The sequence below is a fragment of the Macrotis lagotis genome, chromosome 7 (assembly GCF_037893015.1).
Source record: "Macrotis lagotis isolate mMagLag1 chromosome 7, bilby.v1.9.chrom.fasta, whole genome shotgun sequence".
Classification (NCBI taxonomy): domain Eukaryota; kingdom Metazoa; phylum Chordata; class Mammalia; order Peramelemorphia; family Peramelidae; genus Macrotis; species Macrotis lagotis.
The window spans coordinates 199,930,132-199,957,784 of NC_133664.1; the positions used below are offsets into that span (position 1 = coordinate 199,930,132).

Below are 27,653 nucleotides of genomic sequence, written 5' to 3' on the forward strand. Positions count from 1 at the left end.
TTTTACCAGGTCAGATGAAAGGAATATATTTTACCAAAGTGGATGTAAGTTCAAGACAGGGTTAAAAAAAACATAAAAAGAAGGGCTATACTAGGAGAAGGCTAGGCATTAGTTGATAAATAACACCAGGTGAAGAGACACAAATGAATACTATGTAAATCCTATTCAATAGATTTGGCCCAGACAGGGAACAAAATACATTCCCAATTGAGTATAAAAATCTATCCTCTATAGTGGAAGTTGGGGGGGAGGGAAGAAAAGAGAAGAAGGGACTAATAAAAGGGAAGGCAAAAGTAAACTCAAAGTTAAAATTGAAAAGAGAAGTTAAAGAGGAAAGGAAGCAAAACATTGGTGAGGAGGAATGAGGAAATGAAAGAGAAAAGTACAAATGGGGAAAGATAACATGAAGGGAAATTAAGATTTAGTAATCTTAACTACAAATATGAATGGGATGAACTCTCCCATAAAAGAGAAGTGGACAGCAGAATGGATTAAAAACCATAATTCTACAATATGTTGCTTACAAGAAACATATTTGAATCAGGGAGATACAGACAGGTTAAAGTATGGAGTACTATTGTTCTATAAGAAACTATGAATGGGGGCGGCTAGGTGGCACAGTGGATAAAGCACTGGCCTTGGAGTCAGGAGTACCTGGGTTCAAATCCGGTCTCAGACACTTAATAATTACCTAGCTGTGTGGCCTTGGGCAAGCCACTTAACCCCATTTGCCTTGAAAAAAAAAAAAACAAACCCAAAAAACCTAAAGAAACTATGAATGATTGAACTCTAGAGAAGCATGGAAAGAATTACAGAAAGTGATGCTGAGCGAAGGGAGCAGAACCAAGAGAACATTATAGATATTAACAACCACATTTTGAGTTGATCATTCCTGATGGATGCAGCTCCTCTCAGCAGATCAGAGAGCTGGGACAACTCTAGGAGATCTGTCATTGACAATGCTATCCATAATCCAAACGAAGAAAACAAAACAAACAAAAAACCTACAGAATGGGAATGAGTACTATATTCACTTTTTAAAAAAATTTCTCTTATGTTTTTCCTTCCTATCTCATGGTTTTCTTTCTTTTCCCTTAGTCCTAATTCCTCATTCAGAAAATGAGTAAAATATAAACATGCTAAGCACAAATATACATGTGCAATGTTCACTAGACTATTCACCACCATGGAGAGTGGGGTAGAAATGGAGGGTGAAAGGAAATTATGCAATATGGATGAATGTTGAAAAACTTTCATAACATGTTATTGGAAAAATAAAATAAAATACCAATTAGAAGAAAAAAGTGCTTAATACAGTTAAAAAAGAAAACTGGGAAACTGGGCTTATGAATTCTATATGCTTAGGATTTCATTTGCTTTTGTTAATTCTGGAAATTTTTCTTTTGGAATAATCTATCATATCATGTTCAGGTTCTTTAGGGTTTCTAAAATTTCTAGTATCTCAATAACCTGAAATTGTTAGATCTGAAGCTATTATCTGGGTTTGTGTTTTCAGTCTGTATAACTTCCCTCTCTTTTTGATAATTCAGTGATTTTCTATGCCTCAGTTCCTTCCAACTGATAAATACACACACAAACACATACACACACACACACACACACACATATATATATATATATATATATATATATATATATATATATATATTGCTATAATTTTATTTTCACCATAATAAATCTGTCAGTTAAGTTGCTGATGTCTTTTTAAGGTCTTCTATTTTATTTCACATATTATTTTCTTCACAATTTCCTCCTGATCATTTAAAGATTTTGTAATTCTAACTTGAGTTTTCCCAATAACTTAACCTTTTTCTGACTTTTATTTATCACATATTTTCCCAGCAGTATTAATTCCTGATTTCTTCAAAAGCATTACTTATCTTCCTTCTGTAGCCCTGAGTCTTAAGCTCCAAGTATATAAGAACAAGTAGATTCAATATTTGGTGGTCCTTAAAAATCATTCTTTTGGATTTATTTTGCTCTCACAGAATTTCTTCTGCAATCCTAAGTCTATAGCTCATTGACTAGGTCTGCACAAATGAGGATGAAAGGGCCCCAGCTCTCATGCAAGACTCATGGTAACAATGAATACCAGATCCAAGACAGTTTTTATTTCACCCCACAGAAAGAATGATGAAAAGTACCAAAGAATGACAGCTACCCACAATAATCAACATACTTTCCTTGAGGCAGTTAGATGGATAGAGCACAAGCCATGGAGTCAGGATGACCTGAGTTCAAATTTGACCTTGGACACTCAATAATTGCCTAGCTGTGTGACCTTGGGCAACTCACTTAACTCCATTGCCTTAAAATAAATTTTAAAAAGGCTCAAACTCAACACGATCAATATTTGGTTGAGATATCTACATCATTGTTAACTTCTTTGTTGAAGAAGTTATTCAGTGGACTGTGTGATGCTTGTTTTTCTACCTGATTTGTTTCAAGTCATTCAGGTTTGGGATTTTTTCCAGTTTTACCATAATATTTTAAAATTTTATTCATAAATTTTGTATATTTTCCATTTTGGTTGATTTTATTGTGCTTTTAAAATAAATATTGTCTTTATTTTTGGTGCTTTATTTTATTTCTTTGAGGAGACATATGAAGATTCCAGCTCCCCTTCCACTCTCATGGATGGAAAGCCAGCCCATTACGTTTTTGGTATAGACAAAATACAATCTCTTACATTGCATGGTAATGTAGTTCCTATTACCTTCCATCCACTGGTACTAGTTCTGCCCTATATACCATATACCCATGACTAAATATCATAAATCTAATCATTTTCTTTCATATACCTTAAGAGAGTTATCCTGTCCCACCCTCCAATTTTTTCTAGGCTAAACATTCTCTATTCCTTCAAAAGATTCTTGAATGACATAGCATCAAGTCTTTTCACCATGTTGTTTCTTTTCCTCTAAATGTGTTTTCATATCATCCTTCCTTAAAAATGGCATCTAAAACTGTACATAGAACTCCAGATGTTATCTGATCAGAACAGATTGCAGTGTGACTATCATTTCCCTTGTTCTGGATATTATATGGATAGATAGCCAAAATGGCATTTTCCCCCCTTATATTGGTAAAGATGGTATGTGTCTGATTTTTAAAATTATGCAAAACCTAGAAAAGAAAGCAACTTCTGTTCATGCTTTTTGTCAACAAGACTTAGTCACCCATTCAGGGCAGGTATGTCTAATCATGAAACTTGAGAACTGTTCAATAATTTAGAGATCATTCATGCAGAAAATTATCCCTCTGCATTGTGACTTCCTCCACAGTTTCACTATATAGTGAACGAACATAGGAAATTAAATGGAAATTTGGGGGGAAGTTTTGTAAAAGCCACAGATGATGTGCAAAGGACAGCAAATGACACAAAAATAGTTTAGAAATATAAAATGCATAATATATTAAGGATAATATTATATAATTTCAATTCACATTTTACAAGAAGATATTGTAAAGACCTCACAAAAGAAAAAGATAAAAATTCAGACTTCTCTGGTATGAAGGGAGGGTTAAAATGAGTTTACATGGATATTCCAGATCAAGTGGGTGCTATGCCCCTAACCTTGTGATGTGAGATAACTATACATTGCATTGAAATCAGCTTATCTACTTTCCTTATTTTTCCTGTGGCTTGAAATAACCTCATTTTTGCTACCCTGCCTGTAAATTGCATGATCCTCTGCCCAAGATGGAAGTGACTCAGATAATCTTAACCCCTCCCTTATTAGCTATATTATGTGATGAGATATTTCAATTCAGATATTGCAGAAAAGTCTGGAGAGAACAAATATTTTGACCTCTATTTGATGATGTATATATGATCTTTTGATCCTATCAAGCATGGAATAACCTCTTAAAGAAATGGCATCACCCATCTTGAATAGCATTTTTAAAGGAATACATATTATTTTTTAAGAAATACAGTTTTATTCCATGATAATTATTGAGGGTGTCACCTAGATCTTTAACTTTTGCTCTGTGTGCTAGGAGATAGAACCATCTGTTTTCTGAAATCAGCAGTCACTAGTCTTTTAATGGAAATAAGACATCCTTTTTTTCTCAAGAAAGTTCTCCATTTCGGGCTTTACAACATCTATTTAAAGTATAAAATTAAATTTTGCTTGAGACATACCTTTTTCTCAAGAAAGTTCTCCATTTGGGGCTTCACAACATCTATCTAAACTAGAAAATTAAATTGTGCTTCAAATAACTGCTCATTATTTTAGGATTAAGTTAATGAAATACTTTTGAAGGTCTATTTAAGAAGAATCCATATTTGTGATTGCATGGCCAGATTTATGCATAAATGATTCAAAAGGATTTTGGAAATTTAATCAGCACGCTTAGTTATCTCAGCATTCTAGAGTCCTGGACTTTTTCCACTGATCTTTTTTAGCACAGGTCCTGAGAACCTAAGACTTAGTAATAGACTGATTTTAGTCCACTCATCAGGGAAAATTGCCTCAGGTCAATCTACACTGAGATTAAGATTAGCCTTTCAGAATTTTATAACTTCACTAACAAATTCAGAACATGTTGCCAGACACAAGTAGGCTTTCAATTGAGAAGATATCTACAATGCAAAGGTATGGTCCAATAAAGAAGGTCTCTCTTTTGTGTTTCTGATAATTGGGTGAGTGAACACCATTGCTAGGACTAAACAAGTCAGAGATAGTATACTATCTTGAAGTGTTTCCTATTACAGAACACTTTGTCTTTTCACCTAAACTTATTCCCTAGGGGCAAATAATTGGTTTTCTCTGATTTATTGAATAGAACTTGGTAAAATGTTGGACAAAGATAAGTCTAAGTAATTTGAATAGGATCTATATTTTTGGACTGAGAGAATACATAATTCAGTCAGAATGCTTTAATCCAGACATAACAGAAAAGTAAAGATCCCACAGATAGACATTTTTTTTTGGTTCACTGACTAATATAGATGTAAAAATGTGTAGTGTCATTTCAATCTTTTGATGCCTGAGAATCATTACTTAAAAAAGTGATGACACCCAAACTGACCAACAATCTTTCTAAAAGAAATAGTGACTGTATTTTAAGAAACCATCATTTTTAGATGAAAAAACTATTTTAATTATCTATTATTAGACTCCCATGTGAATTTTCCTTTGCAGATTGATTTATTAAATTTCTGAAGAATAAACATAGTAATTTCCTTCCTCTGTGCTTTATTCATACTATTCTATTTCCCTTCCTATTCTTCTTCAAATCTGACTTGTCACCCAAGTCAAATCATCTTCCTAAAGTTTTATCTGATAATGTAATAATTAATCATATAATTATTTGTAATGTTTCTATAATTTTCTTTAATTACAAAGTAAACCTCTTACTATTATTTACCTTTGTAAATTTATTTTCTCTCCAACTAAATTGTAAGCTCCATGTTGGCAGAAATTCTGTCTTAAACTTTTCCCAGAGTGCCTTGGTCATCAGAGCAAGAAGCAATTTTTTTTTCTCATAATGAGTATAGCTTCCAAATTTGTGAACAAAAATAAAGCATTACCATTTGAGGCTAAAATTAATAGGAATCAAAATAAAATGGATGAGATTAGCCACCTTCAAAACTTACCTAACATATGAGGTAATTTTGGAATGGGTGACAGAGGACACTAAGAATATCCATTTAAGGAGATCATTAGGTCTACATATCTCATCAGAAAATCCAAATCCAAACTTATCTTTTTTAAAATTAATTTAAGGCAATGACATTGTGATTTGCCCAAGGTCACACAGCTAGGTAATTATTAAGTATCTGAGGCTGGATTTGAGCTCAGGTCCTCCTGACTCCAGAGCCAGTGCTCTATCCACTGAGCCACCTAGATGACCACAAATCCAAATTTATCTAATGGAAGATAAAGTAGATCAAATACCAACACTGTTTAGCTGAGTTGACTTCATAGAGAAGATTAGATCCTAGATGTAAGATCTTTAAGCATTTTGCTGAAATGTCAGTACCCTTATATCACCAAAGAAGAGAAAGAAACACTCAAAATACAACTAGGATATAATTATCTGGGATAATTAGATATCAGAGAAATTCTGCATTCAGATCTCAACTGGAATACTCAAATGGGTCTTTGGGCAAATCATTTTGTCCTCTCAGATTCCCAGTTTTGTATTCATTAAATTTCATATTCTGAATAGAATCAAACTTCATTTGTCAGCCTCCCTAATAATTCTGCCTTACTCACTTCAGTTGTATTTGTCATAAACCTAAAATCAACAGGATCAGTCTGTAGTGGTTAAGATCTACCCATATGCCCAATACAGCTGCCTTCAATGTGAAGTGTTCCATTGAGATCTACCAAAATGACTTTTAATGCACAGCATTGAAATGAACATAAAAATGAACATAAGAAATTTAATTTCCTCTATTTCCATCCCAAATTGACTTCACAAGTTTATGAGGGATAAGGATACTTTTACTACTAACTTTATAAGGTTATTGTAAAGAAAGTGCTTTGTAAACTTTAGGAGCTAGAGAAATGTGAATTATTATGATAAAGGTAAATCAAGTTATTGACATTTTGCTAGACAACTCAATCTTCTCTGAAGACTACTTACCTAGGAATATCATCTTCTATTGTTGCACAGCCATAAAGAAAGACTATCACTCCAATTACTGAAGATGGAATGAGGAATGAAGTATATAAACCCAACCAAGCAAAATATAGACCAATTTTTTCTCCAAAATACTTCCTGAAAAAAAAAAGAAAAGAAACATCTATTAAAATTAGAATCATTTGCCTCATTTCTGGACATGAATCAACAGAATAAAGAAATCTAAATCTACCTCTTTGAAAATTTCACTTATTGTTCCTAGTCTTGCCAAGCAGGACAAATTTAATCCTTCTTCCACAAGAACAACATTTAAGTAATTTAAAAATTATTCCTTGCGCTGAGTCTTCTCTTCTTCTGGCTAAAATCTTCCTATTCCTTCAACCAATACTCATATATAATGAACTAAACACTCTTTACTAAACTGGTTGACCTTCTCTGGTTCATCAATAATCTTCCTTAAACTCTAAATATAATCTGACCAGGATAGAATAGAATAAAAATTCTGCCTCCTTTATTAAAAAATATTTGTTATTTAATGATTGTATTATTTGGGAATGGGAAAATATAAAAAAAGTAATAAGCAATATTTAGTCCCTACCTCTCAATGGATTTTTAATTTTAAAATGGTTATTAGATGTGTACATGAATAATTATAATCCAAATTGCTGTTATTGACTCATTCAGTTGTGTTCAAAACTTCGTTACTTGGGGGTGGCTAGGTGGTGTAGTGGATAAAGCACTGTCCTTGGAGTCAGGAGTACCTGAGTTCAATTGCCTTGCAAAAACTAAAAATAAAAACTTTGTTACCTATGGGCCATTAAATGCCAGTGTTTGCCATGGGGTTTTCTTGGCAAAGATACTGGAATGGTTGTTATTTCCTTTTTCAATGGATTAAGGATTTATCTAGAGCCATTAAGCAATTAAGTTTGCGGTCAGATTTTTTTTTTTAGGTTTTCTTTTTGCAAGGCAAACGGGGTTAAGCGGCTTGCCCAAGGCCACACAGCTAGGTAATTATTAAGTATCTGAGACTGGATTTGAACCCAGGTACTACTGACTCCAAGGCCGGTGCTTTATCCACTATGCCACCTAGCCACCCCCTTGAGGTCAAATTTTAACTAAGTTTTCCAGACTCCAGGCCCAGCATGCTATCCATTGAACTACCTCACTGATGGTAAATCTGTACACTGGAACATAGCAAATTCATAAGGGAGTTTGAAAAATATTTTGAGAATTCAGAGGGAGAGGTCACTTCTTTTATTCATTTATTTAACATTAAGCACCAAGAATAAGATCAGACGATCACTTCTGGTTAAGAAGTTTATGAAAGGCTTAATAGAAGATAAAGCACAATAAAATATATCTTGAATGACTAGAATTGTAAGTGGTAGAGATGTAGAGAAGAGCATTCCAAATTTAGGAAACTGTTAGAACAAAATCATGGAGATGAGAGAGAGTTAGAGATTTGGGGAGGAGATTACTCCAGTTTTAAATAGAATTTAAACTACATGAAGTAGAATAGTATGAGATCAGTCTCAGACATATATTGGAGATAGACTGGGGAGCCTTTTATTGCAAATCTGAGGATCTACTGTCTACTGTCAGTAGACAAAGGATAGTTACTGAAAGTTCTTAATCAATGGAATGATGTGTTTGCATTATTTTTTTAAAGAATGAAGAAGAGAAGGAGAAAATCACAAAGCTGGGAAAGAGAAGAGAAAAGAAGAGAAGAAAAAAAGGAGAACACACAGAGAAGGAGAAATGTTAAACAAGAGGAGGAAGAGAAGTAAGTAGCAATAGCTAAGGAGCTAGATAATCTATAGAATAGATACTTAACACTTAAATCACTGAGTAATCATCACAAAGCTTATAAAACTATGACTCAACAATAAATTACTTCAATATGAGCTGTTTCCTTCTTACTTTCATCCAATTCATTTCTCCAAAGTGAAATTAAATTGTATTGAAGGACATAAGTCAATATATTTGCACAGTTAAGGAGAAATTGCAGAATGAATTAATAAATTTGGCAAATTTGGGACATTCTTAAAAACCCATTCAGATTAAACCAATCCTCAATTACCTAAACTTCATATTCCCCAAAGTGCTATAAAATTTCCAATGACCTCTGGCATCTTTCAACTGAGGAGCTCACATAGTGTGGAAGCTATGTAAAAATAATAATAAACTTCTAATAAGGTATGTCTCAATAATTATGGAAACTTAGACCTTAAGCTTGGTTTACCTGACTATGACTCTGGAGGAAAGTTTTTAAATTATGTGGGGAGGAGGAAGTAAGGGTAAGATCTAGTCCTAGACAAATTTGGTCCTAGACAAATTTAAGTAGGTGAAAATCAATAGCACTCATCCCATTCTTTTTTTAGGTTTTTTGTAAGGCAAACGGGGTTAATTGGCCTGCCCAAGGCCACACAGCTAGGTACTTATTAAGTGTCTGAGGCCGGATTTGAACTCAGGTACTCCTGACTCCAGGGCCGGTGCTTTATCCACTGCACCACCTAGCCGCCCCTCATCGCATTTTTTTGTGTAACGTTTCAACATACTGTAATAGCTGCAAACTATATCTCCTTTGACTGGGATTCTCCCTTGTAAGATCTAACCTGTCCTACTCTGCCCATAATTTTCCCTCATCCCTCTTCTTCATCAAAACTTACCTTTCCTATGTCTCATTTTTTCAACTTCTTGCTCTGTGTTAAGTAATCTAATCTGATAAACTAAACCCGGATATGTGAGTTTATGTCTATTCAGATTTATTGCTGTCTCTCAAGTAACATAAATGCCATTTAACAGAAAGTGGGATCAAATTTGCTCCACTCTGTGTGCCTAAGGAACTTTGGTAGAAGAACAACTCATGTTAGTTTATCACTTTAAGGTTCATAAAGCATTTAATAATTTGAATGGCTGACTCAAAAGAACTTTGGAAATCCCAAACTTCAGAAGAAGCCAAAGAAAGGAAGCAAAATCTTTCTTCTTATGGATATGAAATTGGTCCAGCATGATGTGTTTTCCAAAGTGTGGACTGCCTGATGTAACATCATTTGTCTTCCTTCATAGTTGTATATTAGTCATAAATTTAATGACTGGGTAAGTCAACATGTAGTGGAAAGAATACCAGTAAGGAAAGCAGGATTTTAGTCCTAGCACTACTGCTGACTAATTAATTGTTATCACCTTTAATAAGTCTTTCTGGTCTCTTCAGCTTCCCTATTTATTAAGTAATAAAGTATAAGGATAAATGGCATCATTTGTCTATTTGCTTTGAAAATGTAAATATAATATGAATTAAAAGAGATGATCAATTTTTCTAATAAATCTCCAACTACCTAAGTTAAGATGACATGTAATTTTCTCAAATTGTCTAAATTGTCTATAATTTTCTCTTTTTTTATTAGCTATTAGAAATTCTGTCATTAAACAGCTGAATGAATTTCTTTAAGTGCTTTATAAACAATACTTTATGATCCTAGTATAATTTCAGCTAATAGCAAAAGCATCCAAAGATTCTCTTTAATTGAAGAGCACAGCAGAGTAAAAAGACTAATAAACTAGAAATTAGGAGAACTAGGTGATGCAGTGGATAGAAGCCAGGTCTAGAATAAAGAAGATTCATCCTCGAATTCAAATCTGGTCTCAGATATTTATTAGCTATATGACCTTGGGAAAGTCCCTTAACCCCATCAGCCTCAGTTTACTTATCTGTAAAATGAGATAGAGAAGGAAATGACCATTGTGGTAACTTTTTTTTTTTAGGTTTTTGCAAGGCAAATGGGGTTAAGTGGCTTGCCCAAGGCCACACAGCTAGGTAATTTTTTAAGTGTCTGAGACCAGATTTGAACCCAGGTACTCCTGACTCCAAGGGCGCTGCTTTATCCACTACACCACGTAGCCACCCCTTCACTCTGGGAACTTTGCCAAGAAAACACAAAATGGGATCATAAAGAGTCAGAATAACCAAAAATGACTAAACAACAATAAAAAGTTCAGTTGCTTGCTAGTCACATGACCTTGGGCAATTTTCTTAATCTCCCTGAGTCTCAGTTTCCTTAATTATAAAAAGAAACAATTGGACTGGAGCTTGTAAATATTTTACTGGGGTAAGGAGGTAGCACAGCAAATAGAGCACTGGTTCTGAAGTCTGGAGGATCTGAGTTCAAATTCAGCCTCAGATACTAGATACTAACTGTGTGACCTTGTGCAAGTCACTTAACCACGTTGTCCCACAACTGCCCCCCAAAATTTCTTTACAACTTTACAAATATTCCATAACCTTATGAATTTAACAAGTCAATTTGTTGCATTCAAAGCATTGTGTTATGTGCTAAGATTCAAAAATAGATGTGACATAGAATATATGAAAGGGAAAGACACATATATAAATATAATGCCAGTTTAATAGTTCCATCCACAGAGACTATGGATAAAATTACCGCAAATATTTAAATGCTTACAATCCCAGATGAGAGGCAGTTTAATTGTTCTTCTGCCTACTATTAACTACCAAAGTTGGAGAGAGATGGAAATAAATAATGAGAGAAAAGAACTACTAAAAGAACTACTTTCCTGAGAGACTGAGGGAATTAATTCTCATCTTTGAGAAGGACTAAAATGATATTTTCTGAAAGGGTGAAATTTAATTCTTATGCTGTGACAGCCATCCTGAGAGAACTGAAGGGAGGAATGTATTTCTACACAGTTCAGAAAAAGTCAGTAGCTGCAATTGATAATAAGTAAGAAGCGGTCCTCACTGTGATCTTTCGTGCATGACTTAATTATTTATTTAGGTCTTTATATTGATTATTATACTATTAAGAAATTGAACATTCAATAATACTTATGCCTTTTTAAGCCTAAAAGTCTAAGGATTTAAAAGGAAAAAGCAGGAAAGAAAATTGTGGGAAATCATATTTCTCCAGGATTTTGTTTTTGTTTGTTGTTTTGTTTTGTTTTATTGAGGGGCTATGTTTGTTTGTTATTGGGAATTGAGGTGGAGGTTTAGAGGTTAATTGGTTAATGATGCAATCTGTGAATTTCTATTCATAAAGAAATGTCAGAATATGTACAAACATTAAGGAAATTAATCAGGAAAAGTTAAATAAAAAATTGAACATACTAAGAAATCTGCTGATAAATTCTCATAGTTGATTGGTGCCCTAGGTACTGAACCATTGTCCTAAATAATTTCCTAATAGACTTTTCTGAAAAGATATGAGAGGATTCATGATGAATACTTACAATATCTCTTCAAGCAATTAACTAAGTGATCATATTCATCAGAAGCACATTTGGGAGCCTTGTCAACTTTAATAATGGTTCTTTTTAGATGATATTGCATAATTTTTTACATATACATGAATTTAATTGCATTGGATACTCTGTCCCTCTGCCCCTCAACTTCAATTGATCCTGATCCTGATCAGTACTACCAAAAAGACAGCAGAAGGATTCTAATGGTAACTTAAGCCCTAATACATGGGTAAAGAAGCAGAAAACAAGTCTACAAATGACTCAATAACACTCTCCAAATTAAGTTAATTTATAATTTAATACTATATGACTTCAATGCATAGAAAAGAATGGCCTAAAAGAAAGTTGGACAATACAAAATCAAAAAATAAAAAGGTCCAAAAGTCTTGCATATCAAAAAAAATATATATCATGGCTATAGATCACGAATTCTTCATTCAAAAAGACAGAAGGAGGCACTGAAAATGAAAAGCACCTAATAACATCAAAAAAATTTCAATAGATTGTATCTTCACAAGAAACAACTGATTGCTAATGTGAGTCATTCCTGAATCAAATACATGCATAAAGTAAGAAAATCTACACAGAGAAAAACATCAAACCAAATAAAACCAGAAGAAAAATTTAAGAACTGAGAAATATACTGTACAATTAAAATAGTTCCAATTTGATGTAGTTAAATTATCTCTCTACCAAAATTTAGGAAACAAGTTACCAATGAAGAAGACTGAACCATTAGGAAGAGAGAGGTTTCTTTCTTTTATAAACTGCACTATCAGCCATATGATCTATTCAATAACAGGCAGTTAAGCACCAAAGATTTATTAAAATCTTTCCAGGTCCCAAATACCATGCTACTCTTTGGTGATATAAAGACAGTAAAAAATATTCTCTACCCACAAGGAGCTTCCATCCTAATGGGGAAGCCAGCATGTACATGTGATATATATAGAGAAAATGATCAAAAGATTATCAGAAAGAAAGAAATACAGGAGGGAGAGGGAAGAGTAGAAGATTGGGATAGAACAGGCCTCTTGTTGAAGATGGAATTTGAATTACTGAACTCAAAAAGTTCAGGTATTGGGGGGAGTCAGTACAAAGGCAGTAAGATGAGAAATGGTGGATCCTATGCAAATACCAGTGCAATTGAATTTTAAAGTATTCAGAAGTGCTTAAAGGCAAGAATACTAGAAATCTAAGAAAGAATCAGTTTACAAAAGTCTTTTTATGCCAGACAGAGGATTTCATATTTGAACATGGAAGTAATAGGGAACTCCTAGAACTCAATATATGGGGAAGGGAGGTGACAGATAACATATGCTTTGTAAAAATTCTCTTGGCAGGAGAGAGAAGAATGGACTGGGGTAGAAAAAATTGAAACAGAGAGACTAGACAAGGTTAATGTCATAATCCAGATGAGAGATCATAAGGCCCTGAAGCAGGGTTGTAATTGTAGAGAATGGACCATATTAGAAAAACTGTAAAGGTAAAATCAATAAGACTTGGCAAAAGATTGGATACATGGGATGAATTTGAGATGACACTGAAGTGGTAAGTCCATGAGTTCTATTTTAAAAATGTTGAATTTGAGTTATCTTCAGGACATTCAGTTTAAGATATATAAGAGACAATTGGTGGTTCAAGACTGGAACTCTGGAGAGAGACAGATGTCTGGATATAGAAATCTTGGAATCATCTTCATAGAGATAACTGAAATCATGAAAGTAAGCAAAATCACCAAGTATAAAGTATAGAAGGAAAAGAGAAGAGGACCCAGAGGAGAGGCCTGGAAAATATTTATGGTGCATTGGGCTGACATGGACTAAGAACTGAGAAATATACTGTACAATTAAAATAGTTCCAATTTGATGTAGTTAAATTATCTCTCTACCAAACCAACAAAGGATATTGAAAAAAGCTCTTGGGCAAAAGGAACCAGTAGAAAGCCCCAAAAAATCCAAAAAAATAAACAAACAAAAAACAAACTAAATTAAAGATGAGAGGGTATTCAAGAGAAGATTATCAAAAGTGTCTAATCAAGAAGGATAAAGAGTGAGAGAAGGCAATTAAACGGAATAACTAAGAGCTCATTGATAACTTTGGAGAGAACAATTTCAATTGAATGATGAGGTTTTGTAGTTATTCAGTTGTTTCAGTCATGTCCAACTCTTCATGACTCCATTTAGGATTTTCTTGGCAAATATACTGGAGTGGTTTGTCAATTACTTCTTCAGGTCATTTTACAGATGAGAAGACTGTGACACACAGAATTAAGAGAAGGGTCACACAGCTAGTAAGTGTTTGAGATCAGATTTGAAGTCAGGAACTCCAAACTAGCACTTTATCCACTGTGTTACCTAGATGCCCCCAACAAAGAGGTAGAAAGTTACATTACAGAAGACTTATAACAGAATGAGAGAAAAGGATATAAAGGTATCATGTGTAGCCAGCTTTGTCAAGTTAGAAATGAAGGGGGAATTAGACATAGGATTCTCTAGCAGGAATGGCAGAATCAAGTAAAAGGCTTTTTTTTAAGTAAAGGGGAAACATAGACATGCTTAGACACAAATGAGAAGAAATTCTCCATTTTTGTTATATGGAAAAGACAATAATAAAATGAATGGGGATAATAGTGGAGAAATCTGTTGGAGAAGACAAAAGGGGAATGAAGTCAAAGTTGTTTCAAGAGAGGTTGGTCTTAGAAATGAAAAGGGATTCTTCTTCAACTGAACCCAGAGTCAGTCTACAAATATTTCTTAAGTACATGGTTTGTTGAACTAAAAACCCTGAGGATTCAAAGAAACAAATATCAGTCTACACTTTCAAGGAGCTTCCATCTTTAGGGGGGAGGGGAGGATCACATGTAAACAACTGTTATAAACAAGACAAAATAGGGTAAATAGAAGGTCATTTCAAAGGAAAGTCACTCATAAAGGATTTGGGAGGGGGTGGAGATAATGGATAAGAAGGGATATGAAAGGCCTCTAGGAAAAAAGATAGAATTTGAATTGAGTCTTGAAGTAAGCCATGGAAGCTAAGACATAGAAGTAAGGAGTATATTCCAAGCATAGGGATCCATATATATTCCTTCTTGTACAAAAGGAGATGGAGTATCTTGTGTGAGAAACAAAAGTGTGAAGAAATGATACTGCTTATTTAAGGCAGCTGAGTGGCATAGTGGCTAGAGCACCACACCTGGAGTCAGAAAAACCTGAGTTCAAATCCTGCTTCAGAAGCTTAGGAGTTGTATGCCCCTGGGCAAGTCACTTAACCCTGTTTGCCTCAAGTTTCCTCATCTGTAAAATGAGCTGGAGAAGAAAATGGCAAATCATTCCACTATCTTTGCCAAGAAAACCCCAAATGGAGTTACATAGAGGTGGACATGGCTGAAAAGACTGAACAACACTGCTCATTTTTTGCAAGTAAAGTACAAAAAGATGAGAAAAGTATGAAGGGTTCAGGTTCAGGAGGACCTTAAATAACAAAGGACTTTATATTTGATCCTAGGTTAACTGGAAACCACTAATGTTTATTTCATGAAAGAGTGATATTGTGTAACCTTCCCTTGAGAAAAATCAATTTGGTGGCTGAGTTTGAAGAAACTTGAGGAGATATCCATTGAATAACTATTGCAATAGTCCAGGCAATACTAGGATGGTGATCTCACCAGACTTTCACTGGTTTGTGTGTGCTTCCACTGTTCTTCCCACCTCCATTCTTACTTCCCAATTCCCTACTAATTCCCAGTCCCCAATTCTTCCTTCTCTCATTTGTCAAGAAGGCATAAGAGGAAGAAAACTCTCCTCAGTCTATCAGAAATGACAAATCAATTTTCCCACTCCCAACCTCAGAACCAGTTGTTCATCTGAGATGCCAAGTTCCTTCATTAGGGCCCTATGATTCCAGCTAAAGATTGCTTGACTCCATTGGCCTGACTTGACTTTGACCAAATGTTAAATTCATTTGAGAGCTCATTTCCTAGTTTTCTTTTTTGTCAAGAATTTCTGTTCTACATACAATGAATTGTATGTGCTGTTTTCAAAAAACCAGTTGGAAGAAAAATCTATTCTCTAAAGTGATTTTCAGAAACTAGATCAGTTTCCTTGGGATCTACCAAACTCTAGAGAAATTCTCTCCAAAATCTCAGATTATTTTACTAAGTTCCAACATGATTAGTCCCAAAGACCCAAGCTGGGATTTTAAAATGCATTCTTAACTCAGGAGCTAGAAAAAGAGAAAGGACAAAAAGACCCCTCCCCCCAAAAAAAATCTCAAAATTGGGAGACAAAGGACCTCACATAGTCCAAAAACTTTCTCTGAATTGTTTCCAAGAAGAAGCTATTCAAAATTTCTTCAAAGTTTCCAGTGAAGAAAGCTCCAATAATGAATATAGTACTTTATTTCAATTTTGGATAGCTCTAATTTTAAAAAAGTTTAATGAGTCAAATTTGCCTTTCTGAATCTTTGACACTTCTTTAGATTGTTCCTAGATTCATGATAACTGCCTCACTCTTCCTACTCTGATTTCCCTTCCCTTAATTTCATGACCCTTGCTTGTGATACCTACTGACTGTGAAATGGTAGCTGAATGTCATATACTCAAACTTAAGCTCATCTTTCCAATCCTGTCTACTTCTTTATAGCTTTTAATTTCAGGAGATTTTGATATTACAGAGCTGGACTGGAAAGAAAGCACTGTACACGGGGCAGCTAGGTGGCGCAGTGGATAAAGCACCGGCCCTGGAGTCAGGAGTACCTGGGTTCAAATCTGGTCTCAGACAATAATTACCTAGCTGTGTGGGCTTGGGCAAGCCACTTAATCCCATTTGCCTTGCAAAAAAAAAAAAAAAAAAAAAAAAGCACTGTAAGTCACTTTTGTGGAAAGTTTCTGTAGCTTGTATTGTTGTGAGAGTAGATGGATAGAAGAGAACATTGGGATAGAAGATGCCATTGGGAGGGCCAGCAAGATTGCTTGAATAAGAAATGCTGAGAATTCGAGCTTGTGTAGGAAAGTAAGTGCTGTAGAGAATGTATGTTTCAATGTAAAAGCAAACAGCATGGAAAAATTGTAATCCACATCACTTTGGCTCTTGTCTTGGATCCCCTTCTCTTGTATAGTCATTTGGTATACAGTGCTGTTTGCAGTGAGACTGACCTTGGAAGTGCCATTAAAGAACAAGCAAGAAATAGCAAAGGTTATACTTCAGTCTGGTATATCATATTTGAATCATGGGAACAGCTGAATTTCTTTCAATTTAATTTCCAAAGCAAACTTGGGGAGATGGACCAGACACCCTGACTTCCCTGTTAGACCTTTGATAGCTACCCTTTTGGACTCTGGGTCTTAGGCCTCCCAACAAGCCTTGTCTTGTTGATGCTCATGTCCTGATATCAGAATTCATCAGATCTTTCTATTCAATAGATATTAAGTTCGTTCTAAGAGTAAGAGATTACTCTAGATCTGGGGTGTCCAACCCATGGGTTGCATGTGTCCCTCAAAGTCCATTCATGCAGCATTATTGCATTTTATTATTATACTCATTGGTAATAAATTGTGGTTACATTGTAGTCATAAATAAATAAATAGTAAATTCTATACATGGCTCCTTGACAAGGGGCTAAAAGGTTGGACACCCATGTTTTAGATACTGAAGATACAAAGACAAAAACGAAATAGTCCCTGCCTTCAAACTTATACTCTGGCTTCCTGAAAGAGGCCAATTTCTACATAAAACTGTTCCTGATCCTCTACTCCCTCCTGTATCAGGTACTGATGACATCCTCCTAAATATTACCTTATGTTTATTTTTTCATATTTTATGTATATACATATATATATGTGTATATATATATATATATATATTCTTAAATGCATATAGTTACACACATATATATATGTTATCTTAGCAATAGAATTAAGCCTCTTGGGGACAGGGACTATTTCAATTTTCCCTAGAGCTTTAGCATAGTTACTGTATCATTGTAAGCATTTTATAAGCGCTTGTGGATTCATACACAAGCTTGTTGCAAAGTTAGGGAGTCTCAAAGATTAATTCTTAATATTCCCTCCATGTGCTTCTTAACAGTTTACATCCCATTTTTTAGTGGCTCTCTCAGCTCTCACTGCCAGAACTTCAGCTGAGCTTCCCATTCATATCCTTGTCATCTTTAGCAATACTCTGGGTTAGACCCAAGGAAAGCCAATCTAATATATCAGACTCTGGATTAGAATGAAATGAGGCATCTATGAACCATAAAATGCAATAATGCAATTTAAGAATAAATTTAAAAAGAAACAAATTACTAATAAATTAAAATAAAATGCTTCTAACCTCTACCTCTTCAATTAGTATCACAGTTGGAGAACCCAGTCATGAAGTCACTTGATTGTCCACTAAAATCTCTGGAGTACTGTATCTATGTAGAAGGGTCTTTGTATATTTCTGAAACTCCATATCTCTCAGCTTCTAGATATGGCTTTCAAAGGAGGAAACTACATAAATAATAATCCAGTAACATAGGGTAGAATAATAATTAAGAAAGAGATGAGTTTCATGAAAATCCAGAGAGGAAAGAGTGTCCCAGGAGGAGAAGGTGGTCAATGTTTTAAAATTCTATAGGGAGGTGAAAAAAAAGATGATTATCAAGAAGATTCATCAAATTTAGCAATGAAGTTTTTTTTATATTTATTATTTGATTTTAAACATTTTTCAGTTTTTTTTGTTTTTGCAAGGCAATGGGGTTTAGTGACTTGCCCAAGATCACACAGTTGAGTAATTATTAGGTCTCTGAATCTAGATTTGAACTCAGGTCCTCCTAATTCCAGGACCAGTGCTCTATTCACTGTGCCACCTAGCTGCCCCTAAACATTCTTTAAAAAAAATTTCTAGTTCCAAATTCTTTCCATCTTTATAATCCCTTCCCCTTCCCCTATTGAGAATAGAAGTGAAATAATACAAAATAAATTTCCATATTAGCCATGTTACAACAAAAAAAGCAAAAAAATTTATACTTGAATTTCCACACAGAGTTCATTAGTTCTCTCTCTCTGGAGGTGGATAGTATTTTTCATCATGGACATGGAATTGTCTTGGATCATTGTCTTGATCAGAGTAGCTAAATCTTTTACTGTTGGATCACTTGGAATTTTGAGAGGAGAACTTTATAACATAGAAGTCAGATTGCAAAGGATTGAGAAGTGAATGAGAGGAAATAGAGTCAAGGATAGTAGACAACTCATATGAATTTGACTATGAAAGAAGAAATATATAAAAGACTATAGCTTGATGGTAAGTTCAAGGGAAGCTTTTTAAGAATGAGAAAGAACTAGAGATGTTTGTAGACAACTTGAGTGGAGCTAGTAGAGAAGGAGAGTTTGAAGGTGGGAGAAAAGGTGATTTCTTTATCTGAGACTGGAGTAAGGAAGAGAGAATCAAAGAAGATTTCATCAACTTTGGAGATACTAAGAAGGGAAAAAGAGAGAGTTCATGATGAATGACCTTTTTTGTAAAGTGTGTGCATGTGTATGTGCATGTGTGCATGTGTGCGTGTGTGTGTGTGTGTGTTTGTGTGTGTAGAGGAGGAGTTTTTGAAGGCATTTGGGATAGAGATGACTTGAAATGAGATAAAAGAAGTCACCACTGTGGGAACTGAGATACAGAATCAACTAGGGAGGAATAAAATGATTAGCTGGTGGGTGGCAGTGAGTGACTCAATTATTTCAGTTGATATCCCTCTGCAGTATCTGGCTACCAGTGAGCAGCAGAGGAGAAGGCTGATCATCGAAATAATCTAAGATTTGGGTGTAGCAAGTTAAAAATAGATGATAGCACAAGTAGGGGGCTGGGGGAACAAATTCTAGCATAAAGATCTTGTAATATTGAACTGGTCAACTAGTCAAGCCAGACTGGGAAGGGCGTAAAGTGAACCTAGAGCAGGATTGATGGCCTGAGAGACTATTGTGCATTGGAGAGACTAGGGGTCACAGTACTGATAAAGAATGAATTTAGGAGAAATGAGGCATAGGGAGTGATGGAATGATTTTTATAGTTATCTTCACAGGTCTTTTCCATTTTTTCTTTTGTTTTTTTTTCTATTCCTTCTTCCAACAGAATGATCTGGCTTAATTGGGTTGCTTGCCAATCTTTCTACATACTTGTTTTTCTCTTTACTGTTTCTCACTGTTTTATGAGGTGATACTGCTCATGAGATTCCCTAACCTTCTCTATAAGATTCTGCAAATGAATTTATATTCAAAACTGGTGTTGTCCTTGGCTGTCACATCTTTTTCTTTGGCAAGGAGATCAAATGCTTACTGGCCTTGCTAACTGATTGGGGCTTGGATTTGAATTATAGAGTGCTGGAAATGTTTAAACAAAAGTAATTTACAATTATAAGGCTAGAGGCACTTATTAAAGGATCATAGATGTGAGAGCTAAACAAGACCTTAGAAGTCACAGAGTTCAATTCTATCATTTTATAGACAGGGAAACTATGACACAAAGAAAAGAGGTGATCTGTCCAAGGTTATAGAGGCAGTTGGTGACAGAGAGATAATATATGAACCCACCTAGGGCTTTTCCTACTATATATTAGGATCTGTTTATATTCAGAATCAGGTGGAAATCATCAGTTGATCATCTGGTCTACTAACTCTGAAGTAACAGAAAACAGTTTTAACAAAATCAATATCACCTTAAAAAAAACCCACAAAACAAAATCTATATCAAGCCTAAGCCTCCTACACTGTGGCTCCATTCATGTCCCACTGTTGATCCAGCTAATACCATATAATAATTTTTTTCAATTGAAGCTAAGTGTAATGTCTAATATTCCCACAAGACAAAAATAAGATAGACTTCACAATTCTAGGTGAACATCTAGCTGTTTTATAAGGTAATATCTTCAACTTTGGCATTAAAAAAACAAGAATGACTAGGTAAGTACTATAGGGCAATGACAAATGCCTATGGCCACAAATGGCTCCTAATTCCAGAGTTCTAAATATCCTCTCCCTTCCTAGTGTTACTTCATTACTTGCTTTGGGGGAAGCATCTGCTGGGCTCCCTTTTCCTTTCTTTAGCCAAACCCTAGATGGCCTTGGCTAAGTCTCTTGCATACTCATAAACTTTTTCTGTTTCCTGCCTTTATCCATTGGGCATGTTGCTACAGGGCAAGTTTCTATTAAAACCTGAGACATTAATTAAATGAATTACATGAGTTCAGTGCTTGGCTCACAATATTTCTTTTCTCCTGATAACCTGCCTTTAAAGAAGATTTTAAAGTAGATGTTTTCTTCCGTGTGTGTGTGTGTGTGTGTGTGTTCCATCAAATATCACAATTTCCAATTCCTCAATTAATTCACGATTATGCTCAGTGAGTCCTCTAGTCTTAGGATCTCAGATTCAGTCATTCAGTAACCAAGTACTTCTTTTTTTTTTTTTGCAAGGCAATGGGGTTAAGTGGCTTGCCCAAGGTCACACAGCTAGGTAATTAGTGTCTGAAGTCACATTTGAACTCAGGTCCTCCTGATTCCAGGGCTGGTACTGTATCTACTGTGCCACCTAGCTGCCCCAACCAAGTACTTCTTAAGTGTCTCCTATGTGCTTTATGATCCTGGAAATTCAAGTTCAAAGATGGAATCAGCCCCTATTCAAAATGATCTTATATCTTTCAAGTTCTCATTCACATTCATTGGTTTATTCAATCTATTGTCACATCTTGTCTTTTATACCTCCCCAAATGACTCCTATATATTTCCTTCTCTCCTCTAACACACTCATGCATCGGAGGAGAAGGAAGAAGAAGCTGGTGGGAGGGTTGGGGAGAGGTGAAGCTTGTAAAAATGGCTTCTAAAATATCTAGCAGCTCTTGAGCAGTGACAGCTTTTTATGATTTCAGCCCAAATGCATTAGAAACATATGGCCTAAAAATTCCTGCCTGCGCCCTTCCCTCATCCACCGAAAAAAATACACAAAGCTTTCAAAATTAAGATGAAGAAACACAAAGTCTGGAGACCAAAATATGTGGTGTGGTTTTGAACAAAACAAAATTCTGGAAAAATAATGGGAGATGATTAACACATCTGAGAAGCAGTGGCACCCAACCCTGATATTAATGTTCACAGTCAGGAAAGTGATGGCAATAAGGTAAGAGGAACTATGTAGTTTTCTTGAGGGGACTAGGGAAAATAGCCTCAAACATTTCAGTACTCAGTTGAACAGGCAAGTTATGATAACATTCTCTTAAAGTCTATAATTTAAGACTCCCTCCATTTAAGTTTTTGAGAATTACCACTAAAGGGAAGGTACTCCATCTTCTCTGACTACGAGTAAGAAGAATAATGGCTGGATTTCAAGAAGAATGACCAGTTTTAATGCACTCATAGGTATCTAATAAAAAGCCTGGTATGTAGTGGACATTCAAAAAATGCTTAGTGAACTATTTATAATAATTGTCAATCAATAAGTATTTATTGAAGACTCACAAAAGTAAGGAGGAATGTGGAATGTCTGGGAAGATTCTTCATCTATCATAATCTTCTGCTAATAAGGGGGACATTCAGCAAATATTTTTTGAAAAAGGAAGGAAAGGACTAGGAAGGAATAATCAGGAAAAGAAAAAAGAGAGAGAGGAAGAGAAGCAAGAAAGAGATGGGATTCAGAATGAAGGAACATAGGAACAAAAGGAAAGAGGAAGAAATCTAAAAAAAAATTTCCTGCCTTCTCAGAGCATTCATTGGAAAGACAAAACATACAAAAATAATAATAATAGAAGACGTGATAAGTGATAAGTGACAAATGGATTTGGAATCAGGCAATAAAAGTGAGTAAACTGTCTATACCCTTTGACCTAGAGATCTTGCAAATATTCCAAGGAAGTCAAAGACTGAAACAAAGATGATTATTTAACAAAACAAATGTCATAACAAAATTAATAATAATAATTATGTGGGTCCAATTGCAGAATGGCTAAAAAAGTATAACATGTAAATGCAAAGGAATATTATTGTAATTCTACAGCTTGAAATTATAAATACAAGAGAAATGTTGTAAAGTTTAAATGAAATGATGTGGAATAAAAATAAACAGTTTGGGGGGCAGCGAGGTGGTGCAGTGAATAGAGCATGGACCCTGGAGTCAGGAGGACCTGAGTTCAAATCCAGCCTCAGAAACTAATAATTCCTAGCTGTGTGACCTTGGGCAAGTCACCTAACTTCACTGCCTTGCAAAAACAAAAACAAAAACAAACAGTTTTTTTAAAAAGTGTATATAGAGTGATAATTCTAAATAACAGAAAAAATGTGGGGTTCTAGAGAAGAAACAAAAGGAGAGGGGAGCAATCTCAAGAAACAAGAAGTTTCAGAGCAATCTTTGCAAAGACAAAACATACATAAAAAATAATAGAAGACATGATTAGTGATAAGTAACAAATGAGCGATAAGAGAAATGTGTCAACTATTTTGGATTCCTTACTCATGGCAGAGAAGTAAAAGTACTAGTGCAGATATTGCATATATTGTTGGACTGATATTTTCACTCAATTGCTTTTTTTGTCACAAGATAAAATACAATCTGGGATGGAGAGGGAAGATGGGGAAAATGTGATAGAAGAACTAAAGGCATTATATTAAAATATTCTTCAAGAGAAATTTTTTAAGCCAATTTTATAAGGAAGAAATCATTTTTGCCTAGATTAGTAGTCTGAATAGGGCCAAGAGGGATGGACTTTGAGCTAGATATTGAAGGAGAAAAAAACTTGAATTAAGTACTAGACTGTACACTCTATAAAGGAAGGGGCGGCTTTTGTAAAATTTGTGCCACATCTTTTAGAGCAGAATGCTCAGCATATAATTGAAACCAAATAAAATATTTGTTGAAATGAAATGAAATAAGAAGAAATTAGATGAAATGAAGAGATGGGTCCAAATTTGATCATCTGTGAGGAAAGGGGAGAACATTTTATGAAAGGGAAGGTGGCATAGTTCTCCTATTACACTAAATTTCTTCAAAGGCAAATGTCTGTTGGTCATTTTGTACATTCTCAGGCACTTGGTAGAAATAATATAATGTGGTGAAAATTCCAGTGGGACATAGAGGACTTTAAGACTCTGCTAATACTATTTACGAGTCCTCACTTTTCCTCTCCAGGTACCTATGATATGAGCTGTTTGTACTGGATGCTTCCTAAGCCCCATTCAGCTCAAAATACTCTGATATTTTGTCAGTTACAGACATCAGAATATGTGGCCAAGCAAAGTATAAAGTATCTTGGAGATAGTTAAAAGTAGAAAAGCCCCTGTTTCTCTGCTCCCATTATTTAAATTTGTGTGTAATCTTTCCTGAAGACAGCAGGATGAATGAAATGACCTGTAGAAGGCCCTTTTAGCTATAAGATTCAACATCTAATTTGAAACCTGACTGATCATTCATCTAATCAATTATGGAAATCTGAATGTTCAATGACGGTGTCAGATAGAGATCTCACTCAACAGTTTCTTACCACTTTCTTCTCCCATTTCCACATTACCAACTTATCGAATACTGGAATCATAATACTGAACCACCCTATCAAATTCATTCTCATCTTCACAGTTCATCTAAAGGGCAATCAAAAATTTAGGGGAAGAAGGGGCCTTAAAGAACATCAAGTTCCAGTTTCTGATTTTACAGATGAAACAAGAGATTATGCATCCAAACTGAACATGGTCTTTATTGATGTCTTCTAATTCCACCTTCCCTAAGAGAACTGCTCCAAGCTTATCAATATCACTTTTTTCTCCAAATATTTAACAAAACCCCAAATGATCTTATGAATCATTGATAATAATATAAAAAAAGGAGGGAGTCTCTCTGCTCTCACTGAATTTACTAACCACTAAGCCACTTAACAGGCTTGCTCCAGTGGTGTAGCTTTGAGAATCAAAATTCAAATTAAAGTCTTAAGACAAAAGCACAGATAGGACTTCAGTAGAGAACTTTATTGTATTTTAATTTGATTTGTTTACCTGACATCTCCAAGTTTAGGGTGAAATCCCCTTTCCTAGAATACAGGCAGAGGCCTGCTTTCCCTTTCCCTATCTTTTCATCTCTTCAGTGTCTAAAATAGTATATTGCACAAAGAAGGTGTACAATAAATATTTGGGCAGCTAGGTGTCCAAGTGGATAGAATACTGGGCCAGGAGTCAGGAAGAGGAGTCTTACTGATTCAAATCTGACCTCAGACATTTACTAGCTTTGTGACCCTGGACAAGTCTCTTAACTCTGCTTGTCTTCATCTATAAAAAAATGAGCTAGAGTTGGAAATCACAAACTATTTTCTTTGCCAAGAGAACCCTAAATGGGAACATAAAATTATTTAAATGACTAACAACAAATAGATAATTATCAAATGATTATGCTAATGTCACTAAAGGGGAAATGCCTTCTCATCTTAGAGGAGTTGACCCTGGTCAGCTAGTAGATTTTCATTCTATTCCCAAAGCTCTCTATGGAAAGAGATACAAACTCCCTCAGTTAGAGACTCTACTGCTTAATGTGTTCCCTTCTTTTTTTAATGTGAGAGAAGACACTAAGCAAACAATGAAGTGCTAGTTGGAAATAATTAGCCAGGAACATAACAATTAGCGCAAAAACCACAGAGAGATAGTTAAGAGCAATTTATTCTCTTTGCAAGATGAGACTTTGCTTGTAAACATACCAGCAATAAAACTTTGCCAAACCCACTATCTGCTCTAAGGAATTGAGAGTTTTAAATCAAATGAAATAAAACCTATGCCAAACAGTAGGAGCTACTTGTATTTTGAAAGAGGACTTGAAAAATGTATTCTCTGAAGAAATTTTGGAGAATGAAATGGGAATGTTTGTGAACATTTATGAGATAATGTGTATTGGCTATTGAGGGCTATTTTAGAACATCTTTTCCTGGAGATTGTTGATAAAAAAGTACATATAGACTAAGAGGAATATATGATAATTTTATGGACCCAGATAAAGGCAAAAGGATTGAGCAAAATAAGTAGGTCATACTAACCCTACCCTTCCCAGATCCCTTTGCTGAGAGATCAGCACAATGTAAGAAAACCCTCTGTTTAGAAAGAAACTATTCAAGGGGTAGGAGCAAGAGTTTTCTTTTTCTTTTTTTTTTAGGTTTTTTTTTTTGGCAAGGCAAACAGGGTTAAGTGGCTTGCCCAAGGCACTTATTAAGTGCCTGAGACCAGATTTGAACCCAGGTACTCCTGACTCCAGGGCCCGTGCTTTATCCACTAGGCCACCTAGCCGCCCCTAAGAGTTTTCTTAATGTGAAACTGACTTTGCTGCTTTATCCCATATTAACTTCATTCACTAGTATGAGAATCACAGACCTTAAGAATTCTTTAACTAAAGAATTCTTTAACTAAATTTAAAAAAATATTATAAAAGTCATAATGCATGCTAAAAGCTAGATTTTAAAAAAATCAAATAGAGGAAATGAGAAATAAAATGAAAATATTACAAGCTAGAAATGTGTTGAGAAAAAGAAGACAATCAGATAATGAAAATTTGAGAAAAGACAAAATTTCTTTTAGCTTAGGAGGGTTGGAGGAAAGCTTCCCTGAAAAAGGATCAAATTAGCTGAGCTATGATAGAAAGGAACAAATGCAGAAAGCATATTCCAGGCAGAGGGAGACAGCCTGTACATATGCCCAGAAGTAAGAATGAGCAGAACAAGATGAAAGCACAGATGACAGTCCAATATGATTAGAATGTTGAATGGAAGATAGGGACTAGTCAGATTTGGAGAGACAAACAAGACTGTATTTTATTCTCTAGGCAATGGACAGTTGCTAGAGTTTTTTTGTTCATAGCTGCATGCTAGGTAAATGAGTTTGGTAACTTTTTGAAGTGTGGAGGGGATATTAAAGACAAACTGACAAGTGAGAGACCATTAAAGGAGTTTAGGCAAAAAGTGTTTAAAATTCACTTTTAAAAATTTGTTCTTAAGACTTGTAATTGTTATGAGATTCCCCCCAAAGTAGCCCTTTTGAAAATGAGGATCTGCAAAGCGATCCATAGTCATATGGAAAATTGCTCTAAATCATTACTTATTAAAGAAATGCAAATTAAAGCATCTCTGAGGTACCACCTCATACCTTTCAGACTGGCCAATAGGACCGGAAAGGACAATGATCACTGTTGGAAGGACTGTGGGAAATATGGGACACTAATACATTGTTGGTGGAGCTGTGAACTCATCCAATCTTTCTGGAGAGCAGTTTAGAACTATGCCCAAAGGGTAACAAAAATGTGCATACCCTTTGATCCAGCAATACCACTACTGGGCCTATACCCTGAAGAGATGATGAAAAAAGGGTAAAAGCATCACTTTACAAAAATATTCATAGCAGCACTGTTTGTGGTGGCAAAAAATTGGAAATCAAGTAAATGTCCTTCAACTGGGGAATGGCTTAACAAACTGTGGTATATGTATTTCATGGAACACTACTGTTCTATTAGAAACCAGGAGGGATAGGAATTCAGGGAAGCCTGGAGGGATTTGCATGAACTGATGCTGAACGAGATGAGCAGAACCAGAAAAACATCGTACACCCTAACAGCAACATGGGAGCAATGGTCAACTTTGATGGACTTGCTCATTCCATCAGTGCAACAATCATGCACAATTTGGGGCTGTCTGCGATGGAGAATACATATCTGCATCGAGAGAAAGAACTGTGGAGTTTGAACAAAGACCAAGGACTATAACCTTTAATTTAGAAAAAAACAACTGATATATTA

The 27,653-nt window shown here is 35.1% G+C and overlaps 1 protein-coding gene across 1 annotated transcript in view; it reads right to left on the reverse strand.

Annotated features, from left to right (window-relative positions):
- ANO2 (anoctamin 2) overlaps positions 1-27,653 on the reverse strand; it is a 546,921-nt gene that overhangs the window by 280,051 nt on the left and 239,217 nt on the right. The window contains exon 10 of the mRNA XM_074195316.1: positions 6,622-6,756. Coding sequence (XP_074051417.1) covers positions 6,622-6,756 — 135 coding nt within the window. The remainder of the gene's footprint in view (positions 1-6,621; positions 6,757-27,653) is intronic.